Consider the following 20,180-nt stretch of genomic DNA (forward strand, 5'->3'; position numbering starts at 1 on the left):
ATGAGATCAGGAAAACAGCAGGAACCACTTAGCCTGATGATGATCATAGTTAGAAAAATCATTTAATTCATTCATTCTAATAACCAGTTCTGACAGATAAACTATATTGTATACAATATATACTAATATACACTATATTGCCAAAAGTATTCACTCACCCATCAAAATAATTAAATTCAGGTGTTCCAATCACTTCCATGACCACAGGTGTATAAATTCAGGCACCTCAGCATACAGACTGCTTCTACAAACATCTAAGAAAGAACGGGTCGCTCTCAGGAACTCAGTGAATTCCAGCGTGGTTCCGTGACAGGATGCCACCTGTGCAACAAGTCCAGTCCTGAAATTTCCTCGCTACTAAATATTCAACAGTCAGCTGTCAGTGGTATTAAAACAGAGTGGAAGCGATTGGGAACAACAGCAACTCAGCCACGAAGTGGTCGGCCACGTAAAATGACAAAGCGGGGTCAGCGGATGTAGAGGTCGCCAACTTTCTGCATCCAAGCCATATATCAAAAAGTGCAATGAAACGCGTCGGATGCAGTGGTGTAACGGGCGCCGCCGCTGGACTCTAGAGCAGTGGAGGCACATTCTTTGGACTGACCAATCACGCTTCTCCATCTGGCGATCTGATGGAGGAGTCTGGGTTTGGTGGTTGCTAGGGGAACGGTACTTGTCTGACTGCATTGTGCCAAGTGTAAAGTTTGGTGGAGGGGGGGTTATGGTGTGGGGTCAGTGTCTGACCTCACAAATAAGCTTCTGGAAGAATGGTCAAAAATTCCCATAAACGCACTCCTAAACCTTGTGGAAAGCTTGCCCAGAAGAGTTGAAGTTATAGCTGCAAAGAGTGGGCCGACGTCATAGTAAACCCTATGAATTAAGAATGGGATGTTACTGAAGTTCATATGCGTGTAAAGGCAGATGAGCGAATACTTCTGGCAGTATAGTATTTGTTGAGTACACACTGATAGCATTCTTTCTGTAAAAAACCAGATTATGTGTGGGAAAAGATGTATGCATTGTTTCTAGACATGCAGATCCATAAAACATTTGTTGCCTGGTTTTCTAAAAGTTGGGAAGACATTAGCAAATAATTTTCTATTTCTAATAACAAATATTAATAAATTACAAACTTTAATCATTAAAAGCACGTTTATTTTAACACAGTAAACTTCAGTTGCAGAGGTTGTAAACATTAACTTGTAAAAATTTAAGTAAAAAAAATGAATAATTGTGAATATCGATCAAGGTTCAACAATACTGATTGGGCAGGAGAAATGTTTAGGAACTTGTCTGGTTCTTAATTTTTCAGGCTTATGTTGGAGTCCACAATGAAGCTTAATAATGAGTCCAAATTCTCTCCAATATTCCCAAGGATTCCATGAATGTGAAAATGATTGATACATGTCCAATACTCTTAAAAAAATAAAAATAAAAACTGGATCAGATATCTGAAAGATTTTGTATTATTCCATTATTCTCTCTATGTGGGTTTTTCAAAGTTGTTTGTGAGTTTTTGTGTGTTTTTTAAGTCCTGAAGGAGTTTTAAATCGTTTTTCACAAGCGTTGCATGGGTATGGTGTCTCACCAGTGTGCGTTCTTATATGGACTGTCAAATTTGAACGTTGATTGAAACTTTTCCCACATGTTTCACAAGAATATGGCTTTTCGCCTGTGTGAATAGTTTTATGCTTTTTTAATGCAGATGAGTCTGAGAACCTTTTCCCACAAGTGTTACATAGATAAGGTTTCTCCCCTGTGTGGGTTCTCATGTGGACATTTAAGTGATAGATTTTACTGAAACTTTTTCCACATATTTTGCAAGAAGGTGTCTCCAGTATGTGGGTAAGTGTATGGTTTTTTAAAGCTGGTAGGTTAGTATATCTTTTTTCACATATCTTACAAGGGTAAGACCTCTCACCTGTGTGGACTCTCATGTGGACCTTTAGTTTATAACCATGAATGAAACTTCTTCCACATATTTCACATGAATGTGGCTTCTTCCCAGAATGGATTGCAATATGCTTTTTAAATGCTGATGAGTCAGAAAATCTTTTCCCACATGTGTTACAAAGGTATGGCTTTTCCCCTGTGTGGATTCTCATGTGAATTTTTAAGTGATAGATATTACTTATACTTTTCCCACATATTTTACAAGAACATCGCTTTTGAGTTCTCATATGGCACAGTAAATCACTACCTCGGCTTAAACTTGAGTGAGTTGCCATATGCCTTGTAAGTAGTGATGGGTCAGTAAATAGTTTCCCACAGGTTTTACACAAAGATGGTTTCTCTGGTGTATGGACAATATGATGATTCTTAATTTGTGGTTCATGCGTAAGGGCTTTTCCCCACACATGGTAATTTGCAGACTTTGTACCTGGATCCGCATTAAAAAGACTCTCTGACATGGAGGAGCTCTCTGCACTGTCACGGCAGCTTCTTCTATGACGTGACCTCTTTGTCATCTCTGCATTTATAGAAAATTCTTCATTCTCGTTTCCTTCCTGATCTTGGCCCTGAGCTACAGGGGGGTTGTGAGAGAGAAATTCATCACTTTTTGGTTCTAGTTTATTGTGGTTGCTTTTCTCATAAGCTTGAGTCACCATAGAGGCATCAGTCTCCTGCTTCAGCACAAACTGTGCCTCCTCTTGACTGATGCAGAGTTCTTCCTGTTCCTCTTTAATTTGTGGTGGTTCTGGTTCCTCCTGATATAGACTGGAGTTCCTCGCAGGGTTACAAATCTGCCTGTCAGTGGCAGTAGCATCTTGCTCCTCTTTAAAAGTACTTTGCTGTAGGATCTCTGGAAGGACAAAGAGGAGCAACAAAGGTATTAGTTTTAACCCTCTGCAAAGATCAAATGTGCAAGTGTATCAAAAAATATAGGGTAGAAAAACAAGAAAAAATGTGAGTTAAGTTCAAGTAACATTAAGAAACATTAGCAAGATGGTCGGACCAACAGTGGCACAGACAGAGGACACTGCGATTTGTGGATTGGGAGAGTCAGGGATCAAATTATCAAACTCATTTGCCACATTGAAAGCACATTCAAACTAAACAACTAAGGATTCAACAATCTAAATTCACAGTCATTAATGACAATCATATATCAGGTAGCTCAATATTTCATTGGTGTTTACAGACATATACATGTTAAATGTAAAACTTTTAAAGACTTAATAAAATCTAAATCCAATCTTGGGACATCAAGTGAATATACTCTTTTAAAGAAAAGACATGGATGTTTCTTAAACTGCACATTGAGGTAAAATGACAAAGTTGCCAAAAAAGCTTTCATGTCAACAACAAACCAAATATCCAGCCTATCCCAGCTGTCAAAGGGCGAGACACTAGGGGTGCAACGGTATGACCTATAACCTATATGTTAACCTATATGGTAACCCATAGTACGGTCAGTACCTCGGTTTTTGGGCCACGGTTTCGGTTCAGTTTCCGTAGTGTTTTGTCCTTTTGTTTTTTCTCCCAGAAATTCTCTCTTTACTTTGCTTGTCAGCAAAAACTGTAACATATCACTGGTGTACTGAATGATAACACTTTTCTTTCAAATTAACAGTTACTAAACACAACTTTCAAATGGTAAAATTAAAATGAAATGAAATTAAATTAAAATTCTGTCTCAACTCTGCTAGTGCCACGCCTCTTTGTTTTCTTTTTTTTGCTTCCGTGTGCGAGCTGCACTTTGAACCCGCCTCCAGTTACAACAGTGTGACTGAGGGGGGTGCGTGGGTCACAACAGTCTTTTAACCTGCTTGGACAGGCACACGTGTAAAGCATCAGCGCAAAATTAATTGCAAAACCGAAAACCCGCGGACACACCATAAGGGGTCGTCCCGTACAGGGCGGACCGAACAGTTCAATTTTTTACTGAGTACCGTTGCATCTCTAGTGTGTTATAACCCATAACAGGTTACCAGTCCATCACAGGGCCACACAGAGACAAAAACACTCACTCCTTGGGTCAATTTAGCCAATTAACCTAACATGTCTTTAGGTGGCAGAAGGAAGCCGGAGTGCCGGAGAGAACCCACGTATACACGGGGAGAACATGAAGACTCCATACAGAAAAAAACAGCAGGAACCCTCTGCTGTGAGGCAACGGTGCTGACCCCCATACAACAAACAAAACTCAACAAAATTAAATTTGTACGATTAATTTTACTGTATTCAATTGCGAAGACTATGAATAGAAGAAATTGCATGTTTAATCTTGTCCACGTCAGTCCTTTTGCTGAGAGAGAGGAGCTGAAATCCCAGCAGGTTGTAGTTTTGTAGTGAAGTGGTTAAAGGGCAGCAGTTTATCCTGGTGGCTGATGATGGAATGCACAAAATGTGAGCAATAGGGCTTATTTTCCCTGTCAGTGTTTCCCTACAAAGATGCTGTTTGTTGCTGTTGAATGACATGTAGTCTAACTCATTTATTTCCTAAAGGATAAAAAGATGCTCCAGTTTTTTTTTTTTACCGAGAATCTGCGGGAACCTTCCTGATCAGAACAACTTCAACACAACAACTATAAAGAACAGTTTTGGGTTTGACACAGGAAATAGCTTTTACGGTTTTTTAAACGCTTGGTTCGGGTGTCAGCAGCCGAACATCAATTTGGACCAATTCCACCCTGAAATTGTCCTTTAATTTTGTATTTTTATATATTTTTATATTTTTTTATAATTCTATGATTTGATATTTCAGCAGCAGGTGAAACCTCAGATCACCAGGTGCTTATATTCATGTGTGAGTTCATGCAGCCCATCACGGTGTTCCGTACCTGCTGTGTGGGAGTTTATTCGGGGTTTCCAGGTGATTTCCAGCAGTCTGCGCTGACGGTCGATCTCTTCCTCGTACTGGACGATGGTTTTCTCAAACTCTGTGAATATTTCTTCAGCAGCAGCAGTTAGTCGCTGGCTGATAAACTCTCTCAGATGCTGAGCTGAAGACATTGTTGCTGCTCACACTCAGATATTCAGCTCAGACAACACCACCGTCCTCCTGCTGAGTCCCACACGAGGACAGAAAACACTGCTGGGACAGTTTCTATGTTTACTTCCGGCGGGTGTCACACTTTGAAGTTCCGGTGGAAGAGCACATATTGTTCCGTCCAGTTGCTCTTTCCACGTCTTTGAAACCTTTTCGTACCTCTTGTGTAATTTCTCATTGATCATTAATCCTCGGGACAAAATGAGATACTGAACAGTTAACAGTTCATCAATGAAATAGTAACAAATGAGGAATAACAGAACATAAGCACAAAAAATAGATCCGATTCTTTACAAGCGCAGCAGTTTGAAAAACTTATTGATGAATGTTTAGTATGTCGCCAATGACAGAGAAAAAAACAGAGACTGATGTTATATTTCAGTACTTTCTAAAAAAGATGCTCAAATAAGCGTGTTTTGGTAAAAAGAAAAAAAATCTTTCAAAAGAATAATGTAAATTCTTCAAAATAAGGTTTTAATTTGGTAAAAAAAAAAAAAGTCTTAGTTATTTTGGTCTTAATTCAATCTTCCACACGATCAAATGGGGAAAAAAACACATGAAGGGAATTTTAATCTGTAGTTGATTTAAAACAGAAACTTGAAATTTCAAATGGGGGCAACATACAAGACAAGTTGTACCATGAAAGCAGAGCAGCACAAAGATGTGTTGAGTGTAAAGTTGTCAGTCGGAGGAGCTGACTCACAGAGCTGTGAATGAGTCCTGTCACTGTGATCAGGCTCCTCCTTCTAATCCACCAACTCAGTGTTGATGAAGACTGAACAGAGACGACAGCCTTCTTCATACTTGCTGTAGCTCACAGTTACTCAGCACTGCAGACATGAGGCCTCTGTTCATCTCAGGGCTGCTGGCTGCTATGTGTCTTGGTGTGAACGCAGCTCTGTTTCTTTGATCAATCCAACACTGACATGATTCTTTAACGTGACACTGATACTGTTTGTCTGTGTTTTACAGAATGCAGAGCACAAAAAGACAACGTGCTGCAACCACAAAGAGATGTGACTGCTGCTGAAGGAGAGACAGTAACTCTTGGCTGTCTGTATAACACCAGTTCAACAAATCATTATCTCTTCTGTTACAAACAGGATGGAAACAACAGCCCTGAATTCATTCTGAGTCGCTTTAAGATTGGAGAGGGGAAAACAGTGCAAGAAGAAAGATTTTCATCCAGTCTGAATTCCACCTTCAGATCAGTTCCTCTGAAGATCCAGGAGCTTCATCCGTCTGACTCTGCTGTGTACTACTGTGCTCTGCAGCCCACAGTGACAGGAAACACCAAAACTCTGTAAAAAAACCTTTGGAGCAAAGACAACACAATACTCCACAACATCCACTAGAGGGACTCACGCACTGTTCATCTTGTTTGTGACAACACAGTCGAAATTCTTTGTAAAAGTGAAAATAAACCATTATACATTTGCTGCATCACTAAACTCTTTGTGATGATGAAGCCTAGATTCTCAGTAAACTACAAAAAAGTGGTTGTAATTTTTTAATCAAGTAGAAAAAACAGGTATGAGAAAAAAAGACAGATTAAAGTTTTGTAACATATGGAAACAACCAATGTAGATGGTAATAATATATCTATCTATACTGTTACTCCGGCAATAATTACAGAACATTTAAGACGATGAAGCTCCTCATTATAAACTTTTATAAACAAAATCATCTGAACATTAAATATTGAGTAAAGCATAAACTCCACCTTTCAGATCACACAGCCATCAAATTGTGCAACATACAATAAACATACACAATAGTTGAATCCGTTACCAGCAGTGCTTTAAGTTTTCATTCAGTTTTGAATGTTTCCATCATTTTTACTTTTTGTGATGAATTTCATTTGTACACTTCAAAAAATGAATATTCTCAGCTGTATGAATTTCTGTGAGGTCCCAACAACGATCACTTTGAGTAAAACTTTTCCCGCATATTTTACAAGACCGCTGCTTGTCACCTGTTGTTTGCTTTTTAAATACTAATAATTTTGTAAGTAAAGCATTTAATTGTTTTTCAAAGTTCTGCATGTGAAAACCATGCTGGGATTATCTGTTATTTCTCCTCCTCTGTTTGGATAACCTTGTTCCACACTCCAGTCCAGTTAATAAGGAATTTTTAAAGTATTAACTTTCAGAAGATCGAAGAGTGTTACTGGTCTCCCTCCAGACCTCATGGCAATGATTTAAGAGGTTCTGCATTGAAGGGAACTCTAAATCATGTGGTGTTTGGTATCCTAATGCCCACTCAAAAGGTCACCGTCCTGTAATTGTACTGATTAGTGAATCATGTGTATATTCCATCCATGGGAGATGCTTGCTCTACAAGGATATGAGTCAAAAACATATCGGACAACTTTCTCAGGCTCCCAGTAAGTCTGCTCAGACTGCCTGTCCATGCTTTGTCACTTTAAACGAACAAAGAATCTTTTATTTCCTCCTTCAATTACATAAATCAGGTGAAATTATATCTGGTTTAATCCTTTGTTCATGTTGACGTGACTTCAGATATAATCTGAAGAATATCTGATGCTGATTTTTGTCTTCTTTCTTTTAGCAAATGATAAAACACTGCAGTGATGAAAATGTGCTCCATCCTATAAACTCCTGTTATAAAACAATGACAAATATCAACTCCTCAGGTCACAAAGATATAGCGTATGGGTTCCTCACAGTGATGCAGCAGGAGGAAGAGGATCTGAGAGAAGAGAAACTACAGATCAAAGAGGAGAGATTCAGGGAGGAGCTGAGCTGTTACTGAACTATAGAAGAGACACAAACTTCCACATTCAACACAGTTCAACACACAAACCACAGACATTACCTTTATTCAACATGCTGTCTTTGCAGACATTTGTATTCACTCTGCTGTTTCTACTCATTGTAACAGGTTTGTTTGATTCTTTCAAAGATTCATTTCAGCATTTTATGTTTGTTGTTCAGTTATTTGACTTCTCTCTTCCTTTAGGTGTCAGCTGTGAACAACTCACTGCAGTCAAGGATGAAGAGTCCAGTTTAGAAGGCAGCTCTGTTACTCTGTCCTACACTTACCATCAAACAGCAACTGGCAGTGATCAGTTTTACTGGTATCGACAATATCCAGGAAAACCACCAGAGTTCCTGATCTCTCATTTAGGAACAGGAATGAAATTAAAGAACGATGCACCTGGACTGTCTTTTAAAGTGAGTGATGATAAAAAACAAATGGATCTGGTGATCTCCTCTGCTGCAGTAACAGACTCTGCTGTGTACTACTGTGCTGTGAGGCCCACAGTGACAGGAAACACCAAAACTCTGTACAAAAACCTTTGGAGCAAAGACAACACAATACTCCACAACATCCACTAGAGGGACTCACGCACTGTTAAAGCACTGATTGTTGAGTCATTGGACTGATGACAAAGACAACAGAGAAATGAAGCAGTAAAGATCAGAGACAGAGACAGAGCTGCTGTGGAAGCAGAAAAGAATCTGATTGGTGTAGCTGAAGTCAAACAATCAAATTGAATTTACATCATCCAATTTAAAATAGATGCTGTTGAGATAAAGGTCCAGGTGTCACTTTACCAATAGTTATTTTGCTGAAAGAACCCGCATATAACACAGAACAGGTGACGAAACTTGTGTTGGAATCAGCTGGTGTCTATGCATCACCGGTCAAAAGAAAGAAATGGGACAAAAATCCTGAACAGCAAGACAAGAATAAACAAGAAACAGAAGCACAGGACTGTCCGTCTGGAGAAATATACCATCACACATTCAAGTGTGCGATGAGAAAGAAGTGAAAAGAATGACTTTGAACCGTCCTTTTCTCTGTAACTTACTGTTCTGTCTGCCTTTAAGCACACATTAAATGAAAACATCATGCAACCTGGATCCAACCGAGTGTAGTAAAGTTTCTCAAGTCCTGGAAGACCTGTGATGCAATCAGATTCAATTATGGATTCAAATTAGGTGGAGTTCTAAAATATCATCAAAGAGTTTCAGTCAGTGTTCCTCTCATTTTAACACTGTAAGTAATCAAATCTATTGTTCATAAAGTCAAGGGATTAATGACATTTTTGCAGTGATCCATTTGTTCTGCCATTCAGACCACTTTGGTGTTATGTATGCTGACAGAGCAACACTCACTTCTCCTCCATCAACTATTTCTGCTGTGCAGAGCTGCTGCTGTTTGTGAACTAACATTTGAAATTTGAAATGATCAACACACAATAATATCTAATAGTTTATTCTTCTAAAAAGGAGCAACAGTTGATCTGATTAGTTAGATAGAATAAATGAAAGTATATCTATTAACAAAATGGTGAAAAGCTACAGCTCTACAATATGTGAATAAACTTTCAGGTAGAACTGTGAGAAATCTGACATAAAGACACCACCGAGGACTTTAAAAGGTTTAATAACAAGCTTTTGCGAGAGTGTCATGTAACACAATGGCAGCCTGTAAGGTCTGACAAAGACAAGAACAAGTATCATGCATAATTTCACAGACTCCTGCACACATTTACAGACATATAATCATTAATACATTTCATTGTATGTCCACCAGGACAAAATACAGGAAGTGTGATCGGAATTGCTGCAAAACAGACCTTCTTCTCTCCTGGAGAGAACTCTTCCTCCGCCTCTACGCAGCTGTGAGCAGAACTTAGTTGAACTTTCTGTTATAAAAAACAGTAAGTAACCAAACAGATTTGATTCTTGGCTGTTTTATTCTTCTACTTTTGGTCAGACACAGACCTAAATACTGGACTGTAGAAACATACCAGCCTACCTGGACGCTTCTTTGTTTCTTTAAGTGTGAAACAGCATTGTGTGGCTCTGTGTGAGTGGAGAGGCTGGCCTGCTTTTCTGTGCCGGTTTGCTTTGAATACTTTAATGGAGACTGTTGATCTGTCATCATCTACGAATGTCTGTGGAGAACACAGTCTGTTTTTAATTGGCATTATACAACTTTGAAAGTTAACAATAATGTGATGGTTTTACATTAAATTGGATTTCAGTTGGCTTGAATTTAACTGCATTTTTGAGGTGCTTCAGGATGACATTTGTGATTGGGTGCTATGGTAATGAAATTGAATTGAGTTGAATTAGTGAAAATGGACAAAATATCAACTGGGTTAGCGGGTTGCAAAAGTCTTTTAGAAATGCAATTAACATTCATGTTTTTATCTTTTCCAAAGCCAGAATGTTCAGCTATTAAATACATTTGTTTTGTGTCATATCTGTGTTTGTTGTCCGACTCCAGGAGAGGATTTTGATTCCTCACTTGTGTGAGTTTTCATGTGGTGCTTTAAACTACTACTTTGACTGAAACATTTTCCGCATATTTTGCAAGAATATGGCTTCTCACCTGTATGAGTTCTCATGTGGTACAACAAGGTACTACTTTGCCTAAAACCTTTTCCACATATTTCACATGAATACGGCTTCTCTCCTGTGTGAGTTTTCATGTGGTGCATTAAGCTACTACTTTGACTGAAACCTTTTCCGCATATTTTGCAAGAATATGGCTTCTCACCTGTATGAGTTCTCATGTGGTACAACAAGGTACTACTTTGCCTAAAACCTTTTCCACATGTTTCACATGAATACGGCTTCTCTCCTGTATGAGTTCTCATGTGGCTTAACAAGCTACTACTTTTGCTGAAACCTTTTCCACATGTTTCGCATGAATATGGCTTCTCTCCTGTGTGAGTTCTCATGTGGCTCAACAAGTTACTACTTTTGCTGAAACCTTTTCCACATGTTTCGCATGAATACGGCTTCTCACCAGTGTGAGTTCTCATGTGGTGGTTTAAGATGTAACTCTGACTGAAACCTTTTCCACATATTTTGCAAGAATATGGCTTCGCTTCTGTATGAGTTGTCATGTGGTACAACAAGCTACTGCTTCCACAATAACCTTTTCCACATATTTTACAAGAATATGGCTTCTCACCTGTATGAGTTCTCATGTGACCCAACAAGCTACTCTTTTTACTTAAACATTTACCACATATTTTGCAAGAATATGGCTTCTTACCTGTGTGAGTTGTGGCGTGATATTTTAGTGATGATAAGTAATTAAATGTTTTCCCACAAGTGTTGCAAAGGTAGGATTTCCTCCTACCTGTGTGGGCAGTCAAATGTATTTTAAATGCTGACAAGTCAGAACATTTTTTCCCACAGGTCTCACAAATGTAAGATTTCTCACAAAGACTCAGGGAAGAGTTTTCTAAATCTTCACTGTTAATTTTGTTTTTGTCATGCTTGTTTCCTTCCTGTTCTTGGAACTCCACAACAGAAGAGCTGTGAGAGAGGAGTTGGTCCTTAATTGGTTCTGGATCGCTGTGGTTGCTTTCCTCATCAACAGAAGTCACAATAAATGCACCTGCCTCCAGCTCCTCTGTCTTCTGATTGATGTGGTGCTCATTCAGTTCTTCTTTAAACTGTAGAGGTTCTGGTTCCTCCTGTTGTGGACTGGAGTTTCTCTGTTGCTCACAGAGCCTGTGATTGGTGGGAACCTCCTCCTCCTCCTTGCAGACACAATGCAGAGGAAATTCTTGGAAGGACATAAGAAAATGGTTACTAATATGATCAGAGGATATAACCCTATTGAGCAAATATGTTCTAGTTTTAACCATCAGCCAGGGTCTATAATGTTAACATTTGTCTTACATATTAAAATCAAATTTTAACATTTACATTATTCAGTTGCACCAGTATGAGGGACTCTTGCATTCCAACACCATTATTAGCAAAGCTCAGTGTACAAAACATTCAAACAAAAGGGAGAGAAAATGGAGGCAAGGCTTGTAATGCTTCTTGGTGATGATATACTTACATAATGCTGTATGGGGGTATCAGGAATTTTACAGGACAGAATGAATATATACATATGACACTTCAGCAAGTTCTTGGTCTGCCCCGGGCCTCCTCCCAAGTGGATGTGCCCAAAAAAACCTCCAAAGGGAGGCGATCAGGAGGCATTCTAACCAGATGAACCACCTCAGCTGACTCCTTTCTATGTGGAGGAGCAGCGGCTCTACTCTGAGCTCCCTCCAGATGATGGAGCTCCTCCCTCCGGATGGTGGAGCTCCTCCCTCCGGATGGTGGAGCTCCTCCCCCTATCTCTCAGGCTGAGCCCAGCCCCCCTCTGAAGGAAACTCATTTCAGCCGCTTGTATCCACGACCTCATTCTTTGGGTCAGAACCCAGATCTGTGAGCTCAGGTGAGGGTTGGAAGAAAGATGGAGCAGGAACCTGAAAGCTTCTCCTTCCGGCTCAGCTTCACCAAACGGACCGGAGCAGCGCCCTCATTACTGCTGACGAAGCCCCGATCCGTCTGTCCATCTCTGATCCAACTCACCATCACTGCTGCTTCATACTCAGCTGTGAACCGCTCAAGAGCAGCTGAAGGTCATGGCTTGACGAAGCCAACAGAACCACATCATCTGCAAAAAGCAGAGATGTAACCCTGAGGTTCCCAAACCAGACGCCCTCCTCTCCCTTACTACACCTCCAGATCCTTTCCTTGAAAACCACAACCAGGATCGGTGATGAGGGGCAGCCCTGGTGGAGTCACAAACTTACAGGTTGACACTTTCTCAAGATCACTTTGTTTGTATATATTGTTTTTATTGAGGCTGCTAATTTGCACATATTGTATTCAGTTACTTATGTTATTTTATGTTAGCTTTATTTGATTTAGTACTTTCCCTCTTCAACCATAGCTGTTGCACAGCAATTTCCCTCGGGATAAATAAAGCTTAAAGGATAAATAAAGCTTCTTGACTCTTGAAACATGCACAATGAAAGATTTGGACTTTGGACCAAGAATGAGGACACACTACTTTGGTTATACAAGGACTGAATGCATGGTCAAATTACACTAATATTAGCACTTGTTGCTAATATTGCTTAGCATAGACAGGGATGGCTGGTATCAATTGCTGACAGGTGGGTCAGATGAGCAGATTCATCCTCAGTACACTAAAGAAATATGATATATATAATATATAGTTGTATCCTTCAAAGGCATGTCAGGTACACGTATGAGTTTTTAAGCAGATTTATAATTGCGAGGTGGACCAATTGTGTGAGGTTTAACCAGATCTTATCCAGGGGCTTCATAGCAAAGGGGGTGAACAAGAAAAGGGTTAGGGGTTGAGAACATGCACCGCTTCATTTTCTTAAAATAGTTTTTTTCCTAATTTTAAAAAAAGTGCATAGTGGGGTAAATATGTTTGTAAGCAACTTTACTTTTACTTAGCACGAGATCATTCTATACTTTTCCTTTGAGATAAACAAAATATTTTTCAATTCAATTGAATCTCATCATATGGAAGTCATGCAGTTTCCTTACTTTTCACTCTTTCATTTTCACATGACAGCTGCTACGTGTCTCACTGGAACCAGCCGCACGTACACCATATTCTTGTCATTATAGTAATACTTCCATCTTTTTGCTTTTTGGATGGAGGAGAAAGTCTTCCAAAGAAAGTGTTGCAGGTAGAAACAGATTCTGTTTTATTTGTTTATCAGATCACAATCTGCTCTGCTCCCCCACAGGTGCATCAGTATAACCTGCCCTGCGAGTGTCTATTTTCAAGCATGAAAAAAAGTTTTGAATTCAACCTAAATTAGCATATTACTGACAGATCAAACTTACTGCCCAGCAGCATCAGAATGACTCTTGAACATATCCTGGTCCAGTTCCACCTTCTCCAGCACCTGCTCACAGTTTTAACCATCAAGTTTGAGTTTGGGAGGTATGCTCCAGATGTGTGGAAATCTGTCAGGCAACTGGGATTCAACAGATGTTCCGGAGGCTCCTTAAAGCCTTGAAAGGCTGGTGTACCTGGCGTTGGATTCAGGCTTCGGACAGTCTCGCTGATTTTAAACTGGCCCTCCACCCCCACAGCACAACCTTTTGAAGCTTGGTTGCAGATACTCCAACAACACTTCAACCATGATAAAAAAAAAAAAAGGATTTTCAGTAACTATTTAGAAACACATCCAGCCTACCAATCGAACAGCAGACACCTTTGCCTCATTCTTTACTGACAAAGTGGCAGCTATAAGCAAACAGAAGTCCTACTGCATCATTTTCCTCATTCACCCCTCTGACTCAGAGCAGTGTGTCTAAACTCCTCACATGTAGCCGTCCTACTACATGCCCGCTGGACCCCACCCCTACTAATCTTCTCCAATCCATTGCTCCTACTGTAACTGCAGCAGCATGTGATTAATGCTTCACTGACATCGGGCACATTTCCTACCACATTCAAGCAAGCTCAGGTTACACCGCTGCTCAAGAAACCTTCCCTCCCTCCAACTCATGTGGAGAATTATCGGCCGGTCTCTCTCCTCCCGTTTCTGTTAAAATCATTGAAAAGGTCTTTAAGCAGGTCACCGATTACCTCTCACAGAACAACCTCCTTAACCCAAACCAATCTGGGTCCCTCAAGGTTCAGTACTGGGACCTCTTCTCTTTGCCATATACACCAACTCACTGGGATAGATCATCCGATCACATGGCTTCTCATACTCAAACTGAATCTCTTGCTCCATCAAAGGTTGCTAGAAACCTGGGTGTCATGATTGATGACCAACTAACCTTCAAAGATCTCGTTACCTCGGTTGCTCGTTCGTGCCGCTTTGCATTACTAAACATAAGAAAGATCAGACCAAACCTGACCCAACATGCCCCCCAGCTCCTGGTGCAGGCCATGGTCATCTCCCACCTTGACTACTGCAATGCTCTCCTAACTGGTTTCCTAACTGGTTTCCTAACTGGTCTCCAGCCTGTGAAACCTCTGCAGATGGTCCAGAACGCGGCGGTGCATCTGGTCTTGGATCAGCCTAAAAGAACACGTCCCCCCTCTGTTCATTGAGCTCCTCTGGCTGCCCTTAGCATCAGATCCAAGTCCCTGATGTTAGCTACAAAGAGCTTAATGGAGCGGCTCCATCTACTTGAATGCTCTTGCAAAGGCTTCTGTCCCAACTGGGTCCCTCCGTTGGTCCCAGGATTGTCGTCTAGCAGCTCCTACACCACGCCTAAGACAATCCAAACTCTGTTCATGTGTCGTCCCACGATGGTGGAATGACCTACCGAGCGCTACCAGAACAGGGGCGTCCCTGTCTATCTTCAAGAAGCTCCTGAAAACCCAGCTCTTCAGAGAGCATCTCCTATCCCAGCACTTACCTTGTACTTCCCTACCCCCTCTATCTCTGCACTTTATCTTTCTGCACTTCCTTCTATGCCTGCACCCTATCTCTGCTCTGTCCCCTCTGACAGAGTCGGACTCCTGGGTTCCTTCTATGTAGCTTATTGTTAGCTTTTTATAGAGCTGTTATATCTTCATTTGTAAGTCGCTTTGGATAAAAGCGTCTGATAAATACAGAAACAGAAACATCCTTCAGACTGTAAAGGTGCCAAAAATGGATCCAGATTGGATATAATTATAAAATAATTAATATAAGGTCAAAGAGTTTGTGTCACTTTTCCTTTCATTTTGTACACTAAATTACTCTAAATTCAATAATAGATTTAAGCATTTATAAAAGGAGAGATTCATTAATAATAATAATTTTTGCAGTCATCCATTTGTTCTGCCATTCAAACCACTTTGGTGTTACGTACCTATTATGTGTACCGTTATTATGGGTTCCCTGGTGACATCCAGCAGTCTGTGCTGAGGGTCAGCCTCCTCCTCGTACTGAACATTTCCAGTAACGACTGCTTGTTCACATTTAGATTTGTTCTGCGGCATCATGCAGGTATCAGCCTCCTCCTTCAGGACAAGCTGTTCCTCATCCTGACTGGTGCAGAGATCCATCTGTTCCTCTTTAATCTGAAGAGGTTCTGGTTGCTGTTGGTCCAGACTGGAGTTCTTCTCCTGGTTCCAGAGCAGCTGATCACTGAGGACCTTCTGGTCCATATAAACATGTTGTTGTGATTGTTCTGGAGGAACAAAAGGACACAGATAAGAAATTACTAAAAATATTTGAGTATAAAACATTAGCGGGGCTCTACATGCTGATATGCCACTCAAATACAAACCGGGTTCAACATAACCAATGGTCCAATGACCCGGGCCGGTAAAAGTCAAAGTCAAATTTATTTGTAGCACATTTCATGTACAAAACAATTCAAAGTGCTTTATATAAAATAAAAGCATTGGAGCAGAAGAAACATTAAAAATATGTAAAATAGTATAAATAGAAAGAAATAAAATAATTAAAATGATTAAAAACAAGTGTCGATAAGTTAAAAGATTTCATGCATAGACACATGAGAAAAGAAATGGTCCAATGACCCGGTCCGGTAATTTCTCTCTTTCCGCCATCCAGACATCAAGTATTAAAGCAGTGTTTATTAAGGTAGTGGACAAGATAAGAGCCAACTTGGCTGAACACGACCGTACTTTGAGCACAGCGGTCTGAAATATATGAGCTGTGCTTTCTATGGAACCTCATGAAATGTGTTCGGAGAACTCTTCTTTAGAATCATCTGAAGGTTCAATCAGTTTGATCAGCCTGGTATTGTTGGACTTCTCTCTAAAACCACAGAGTTACTGATGGCAACGCAAACCTTTTGGACCTGGGGTTGTACTGGGAGGCAGGAAGGCTCTGAGCTACTGGTCTGAGGCGAAGTAGGAGAAATGTTGGATGCTGATGAAAATTAAATCAAAGGTGAGTAAATACAGTTTATTCAGTGAGACTCAAAAACATTCATAGAGCAGCTTCATCTTTTAGTTGGTTCCGAAACAGAAACGCACGGTTTAATCCGGTGTTCCGTACCTGCTGTGTGGGAGTTTATTCGGGGTTTCCAGGTGATATCCAGCAGTCTGCGCTGACGGTCGATCTCTTCCTCGTACTGGACGATGGTTTTCTCAAACTCTGTGAATATTTCTTCAGCAGCAGCAGTTAGTCGCTGGCTGATAAACTCTCTCAGATGCTGAGCTGAAGACATTGTTGCTGCTCACACTCAGATATTCAGCTCAGACAACACCACCGTCCTCCTGCTGGGTCCGACACAAAGAAACCACACGCTGCTGGGACCGTTGGATTGTTTACTTCCGGCGGGTGTCACACCGTGAAGCTCCGGCAGGAAAAGACAAGAGATAACTTTGGTTCTACCTTGTACATGTTTTCACTTTTCTTTTTGTAAAACGTTTTTAAGAACTTTAAAAAACAGAATTGGCAGAAGGAATTTTATATCTATATTGCTAAATAGATATAAAATACTCACTACTGACAACAACAATGCTACAGTGGCAATAGATGATTAATTAAACAAACTATGTGATGTAAAAAATTAATAAACGTTAAATAACTGAAAAAAACAATCCAGCTGAACGTAAATGTTCAAAAAGTAAAAGTTATTATGAAAACTATGGGTCAGATTACATAACTGTGTATATTCAGGCCATCGGCCATCCCTTCCTGCTTCCTTACAAGTGTTCTTGTGGATGTTAAAAATGCACATTTTTTTTTAGCTCTTTCCTTATTCCGCCTCCTGTGCCACAGAAATTCTTCCTCAGTATTCCTCATAGTTGTGTTAGCCTAGGTTTAGCGTCTTGGCTTGTCCCCTTGAACTGCCTCCTTAAGATTCTTAGTAATTTTCTCAACTGTGTGATCTTTTTACATCCTATGGTTCTTGGGAAAACTTGATAATAAAAAAAAAAATTGAAAATAGTGCCTAACAGTATTTTATGCATATAACCATAACCCATACAAACAAATTTCCTTGCTGGGCATAAACAGACACCCTTCTCCTGACCAGGTTTCAACATCAACTGGATTCTCTGAGGTAGAAATAATCTCACTGACTGAATTCAGATTTGAGAGGAAAGAAAACAGTGAAAAGTGTTTTTTCTGGCTCCACCCATCACTGTTTAACTCAGCCAATGAGATGGTTTGTGTGTGCAGAATTCAGAGTGGCTTGATATTGAGGAGAAGACTGTGAAGCAGAGAGGCTGTTCAGTTTTCATTCTGCTGGAAGAACTTTGTTCATCTTCTTTCTGACTTCAGCAACTGAAAACATGTTACTTTACCTGCTTCTACTTTTCTGTCACTACATAGGTGAGTGTTAGAACACAGAAACATCTCACTGTGACATGTTTTTGTAAAAGAATCTCATTGTGATCACACGAGAAACACAAAGAGAAGAACCTCTGCTGAGTCTGTTGATGTTTGAATCTCCTGCAGAATAACTGACATGAATGAGTCATTTTGCAGCCATGGGCTCCATGAACAGCATCAAACAGGAACGTAGTGAAGAAGTTGTTGCAGAGGGAAGAAGCATCAATGTGAGCTGTGAATATGAGGGTTCAATCTACAACATCCAGTGGTACCGACAACAGCAGGGATCCAGACCAGAGTTCCTGCTTTACATCACAGAGGAAGGATCAATTCATCCAACTCGGTCTGATTTCTCAGCTCACATAAAGAAAACCCAGAGACGTGTAGATCTGGTGATCTCCTCTGCTGCAGTGACAGACTCTGCTGTGTACTACTGTGCTGTGAGGCCCACAGTGACAGGAAACACCAAAACTCTATACAAAAACCTTTGGAGCAAAGACAACACAATACTCCACAACATCCACTAGAGGGACTCACACACTGTTACACTTCTCTGGTTTATTATGCTTCTGTCAACATTCTTTGTACAGATGAGAATAGAACATATCTCAATATTTTTGCTGCTTCATTGTTTTTTGTGAAGAGGTTTCCATCCATCACACGATACCATATATGAATGCTGTTTGTTGTTCTGCACTGGATGTGAGTTTTATAATAATCAATGAAGGCCAAAAGCCAAAATAAGATCATAAAACAATTAAATGTTCCATGAATAAATGTTAAATGTGTTGCTGTCATCTTAATAAAATCTTTTCCCACATATTTTGCAAAATTAACAAATGAGAACTTTGTAGGTGAAACTTTTCCCAAATGTTTCACAATAACTGATTGTTTGTTTCTTTCTATGAAAATATTGATATATACTGTCCATATAATCTGAGACATATCACATGTTGACATTTCATAACCAGCTGGTTTAAAAGAACACTTGTGAAGGCAGAATCAGTCATTGAGGTTACAACTGTTAAAATAGCAAATTCATGCCTTAAACTCCTGTTATAAAACATTCAGGATGTAATCTCATGACCTCAACATTATTAAATATGAAGCTAACAAACCAGGAGGAAGTGGACCTGAGAGAAGAGAAACAACAGATCAAAGAGGAGAGATTCAGGGAGGAGCTGAGCTGTTACTGAACTATAGAAGAGACACAAACTTCCACATTCAACACAGTTCAACACACAAACCACAGACAGTACCTTTATTCAACATGCTGTCTTTGCAGACATTTGTATTCACGCTGCTGTTTCTACTCATTGTAACAGGTTTGTTTGATTCTTTCAAAGATTCATTTCAGCATTTTATGTTTGTTGTTCAGATATTTGACTTCTCCCTTCCTTTAGGTGTCAGCTGTGAACAACTCACTGCAGTCAAGGATGAAGAGTCCAGTTTAGAAGGCAGCTCTGTTACTCTGTCCTACACTTACCATCAAACAGCAACTGGCAATGATAATTTCTTCTGGTATCGACAATATCCAGGAAAACCACCAGAGTTCCTGATCTCTCATTTAGGAACAGGAATGAAATTAAAGAATGAAGCACCTGGACTGTCTTTTAAAGTGAGTGATGATAAAAAACAAATGGATCTGGTGATCTCCTCTGCTGCAGTGACAGACTCTGCTGTGTACTACTGTGCTGTGAGGCCCACAGTGACAGGAAACACCAAAACTCTGTACAAAAACCTTTGGAGCAAAGACAACACAATACTCCACAACATCCACTAGAGGGACTCACGCACTGTTACACTTCTCTGGTTTGTTATGCTTCTGTCAACATTCTTTGTACAGATGAGAATAAAACATATCTCAGTGTTTTTGCTGCTTCATTGTTTTTTTGATGGTCACATTTTTATTCTTAATAGAATAATAGAAATATAAAGTATGACAAAACAAATAATGTTTAATATGATAGTTAAATTTAAAAGCCAAACATGTGACAGATCATACAGGTGAAATATAAATCTGTTTTCCAGGTGTATTTGAGTATTTTCTTTACATCAGGGAATCAAAACCCCATTTACTGCTATCTTAATTCATCTGGC

The 20,180-nt window shown here is 39.9% G+C and overlaps 2 protein-coding genes across 2 annotated transcripts; both read right to left on the reverse strand.

Moving 5' to 3' along the window:
• Positions 1 to 1,193: 1,193 nt before the first annotated feature.
• Positions 1,194 to 5,084, reverse strand: LOC140268504 (uncharacterized). Its single transcript, XM_072363412.1, has 2 exons — positions 4,785 to 5,084; positions 1,194 to 2,803 (listed from the first exon to the last, which is right to left on the reverse strand). The coding sequence occupies exons 1-2, from the start codon at positions 4,954 to 4,956 to the stop codon at positions 1,497 to 1,499; spliced, it is 1,479 nt and encodes a 492-aa protein (XP_072219513.1). The 5' UTR covers positions 4,957 to 5,084; the 3' UTR covers positions 1,194 to 1,496.
• Positions 5,085 to 9,329: 4,245 nt separating this feature from the next.
• LOC140268491 (uncharacterized) lies at positions 9,330 to 17,052 on the reverse strand. Its single transcript, XM_072363398.1, has 3 exons — positions 16,797 to 17,052; positions 15,637 to 15,957; positions 9,330 to 11,554 (listed from the first exon to the last, which is right to left on the reverse strand). Exons 1-3 carry the CDS (start codon positions 16,966 to 16,968, stop codon positions 10,230 to 10,232), a joined length of 1,818 nt encoding a protein of 605 aa, XP_072219499.1. The 5' UTR covers positions 16,969 to 17,052; the 3' UTR covers positions 9,330 to 10,229.
• Positions 17,053 to 20,180: the final 3,128 nt, after the last annotated feature.

The sequence above is a fragment of the Leuresthes tenuis genome, unplaced genomic scaffold (genome assembly GCF_036924035.1).
Source record: "Leuresthes tenuis unplaced genomic scaffold, fLeuTen1.0.hap1 SCAF_14, whole genome shotgun sequence".
In the NCBI taxonomy this organism is placed as follows: domain Eukaryota; kingdom Metazoa; phylum Chordata; class Actinopteri; order Atheriniformes; family Atherinopsidae; genus Leuresthes; species Leuresthes tenuis.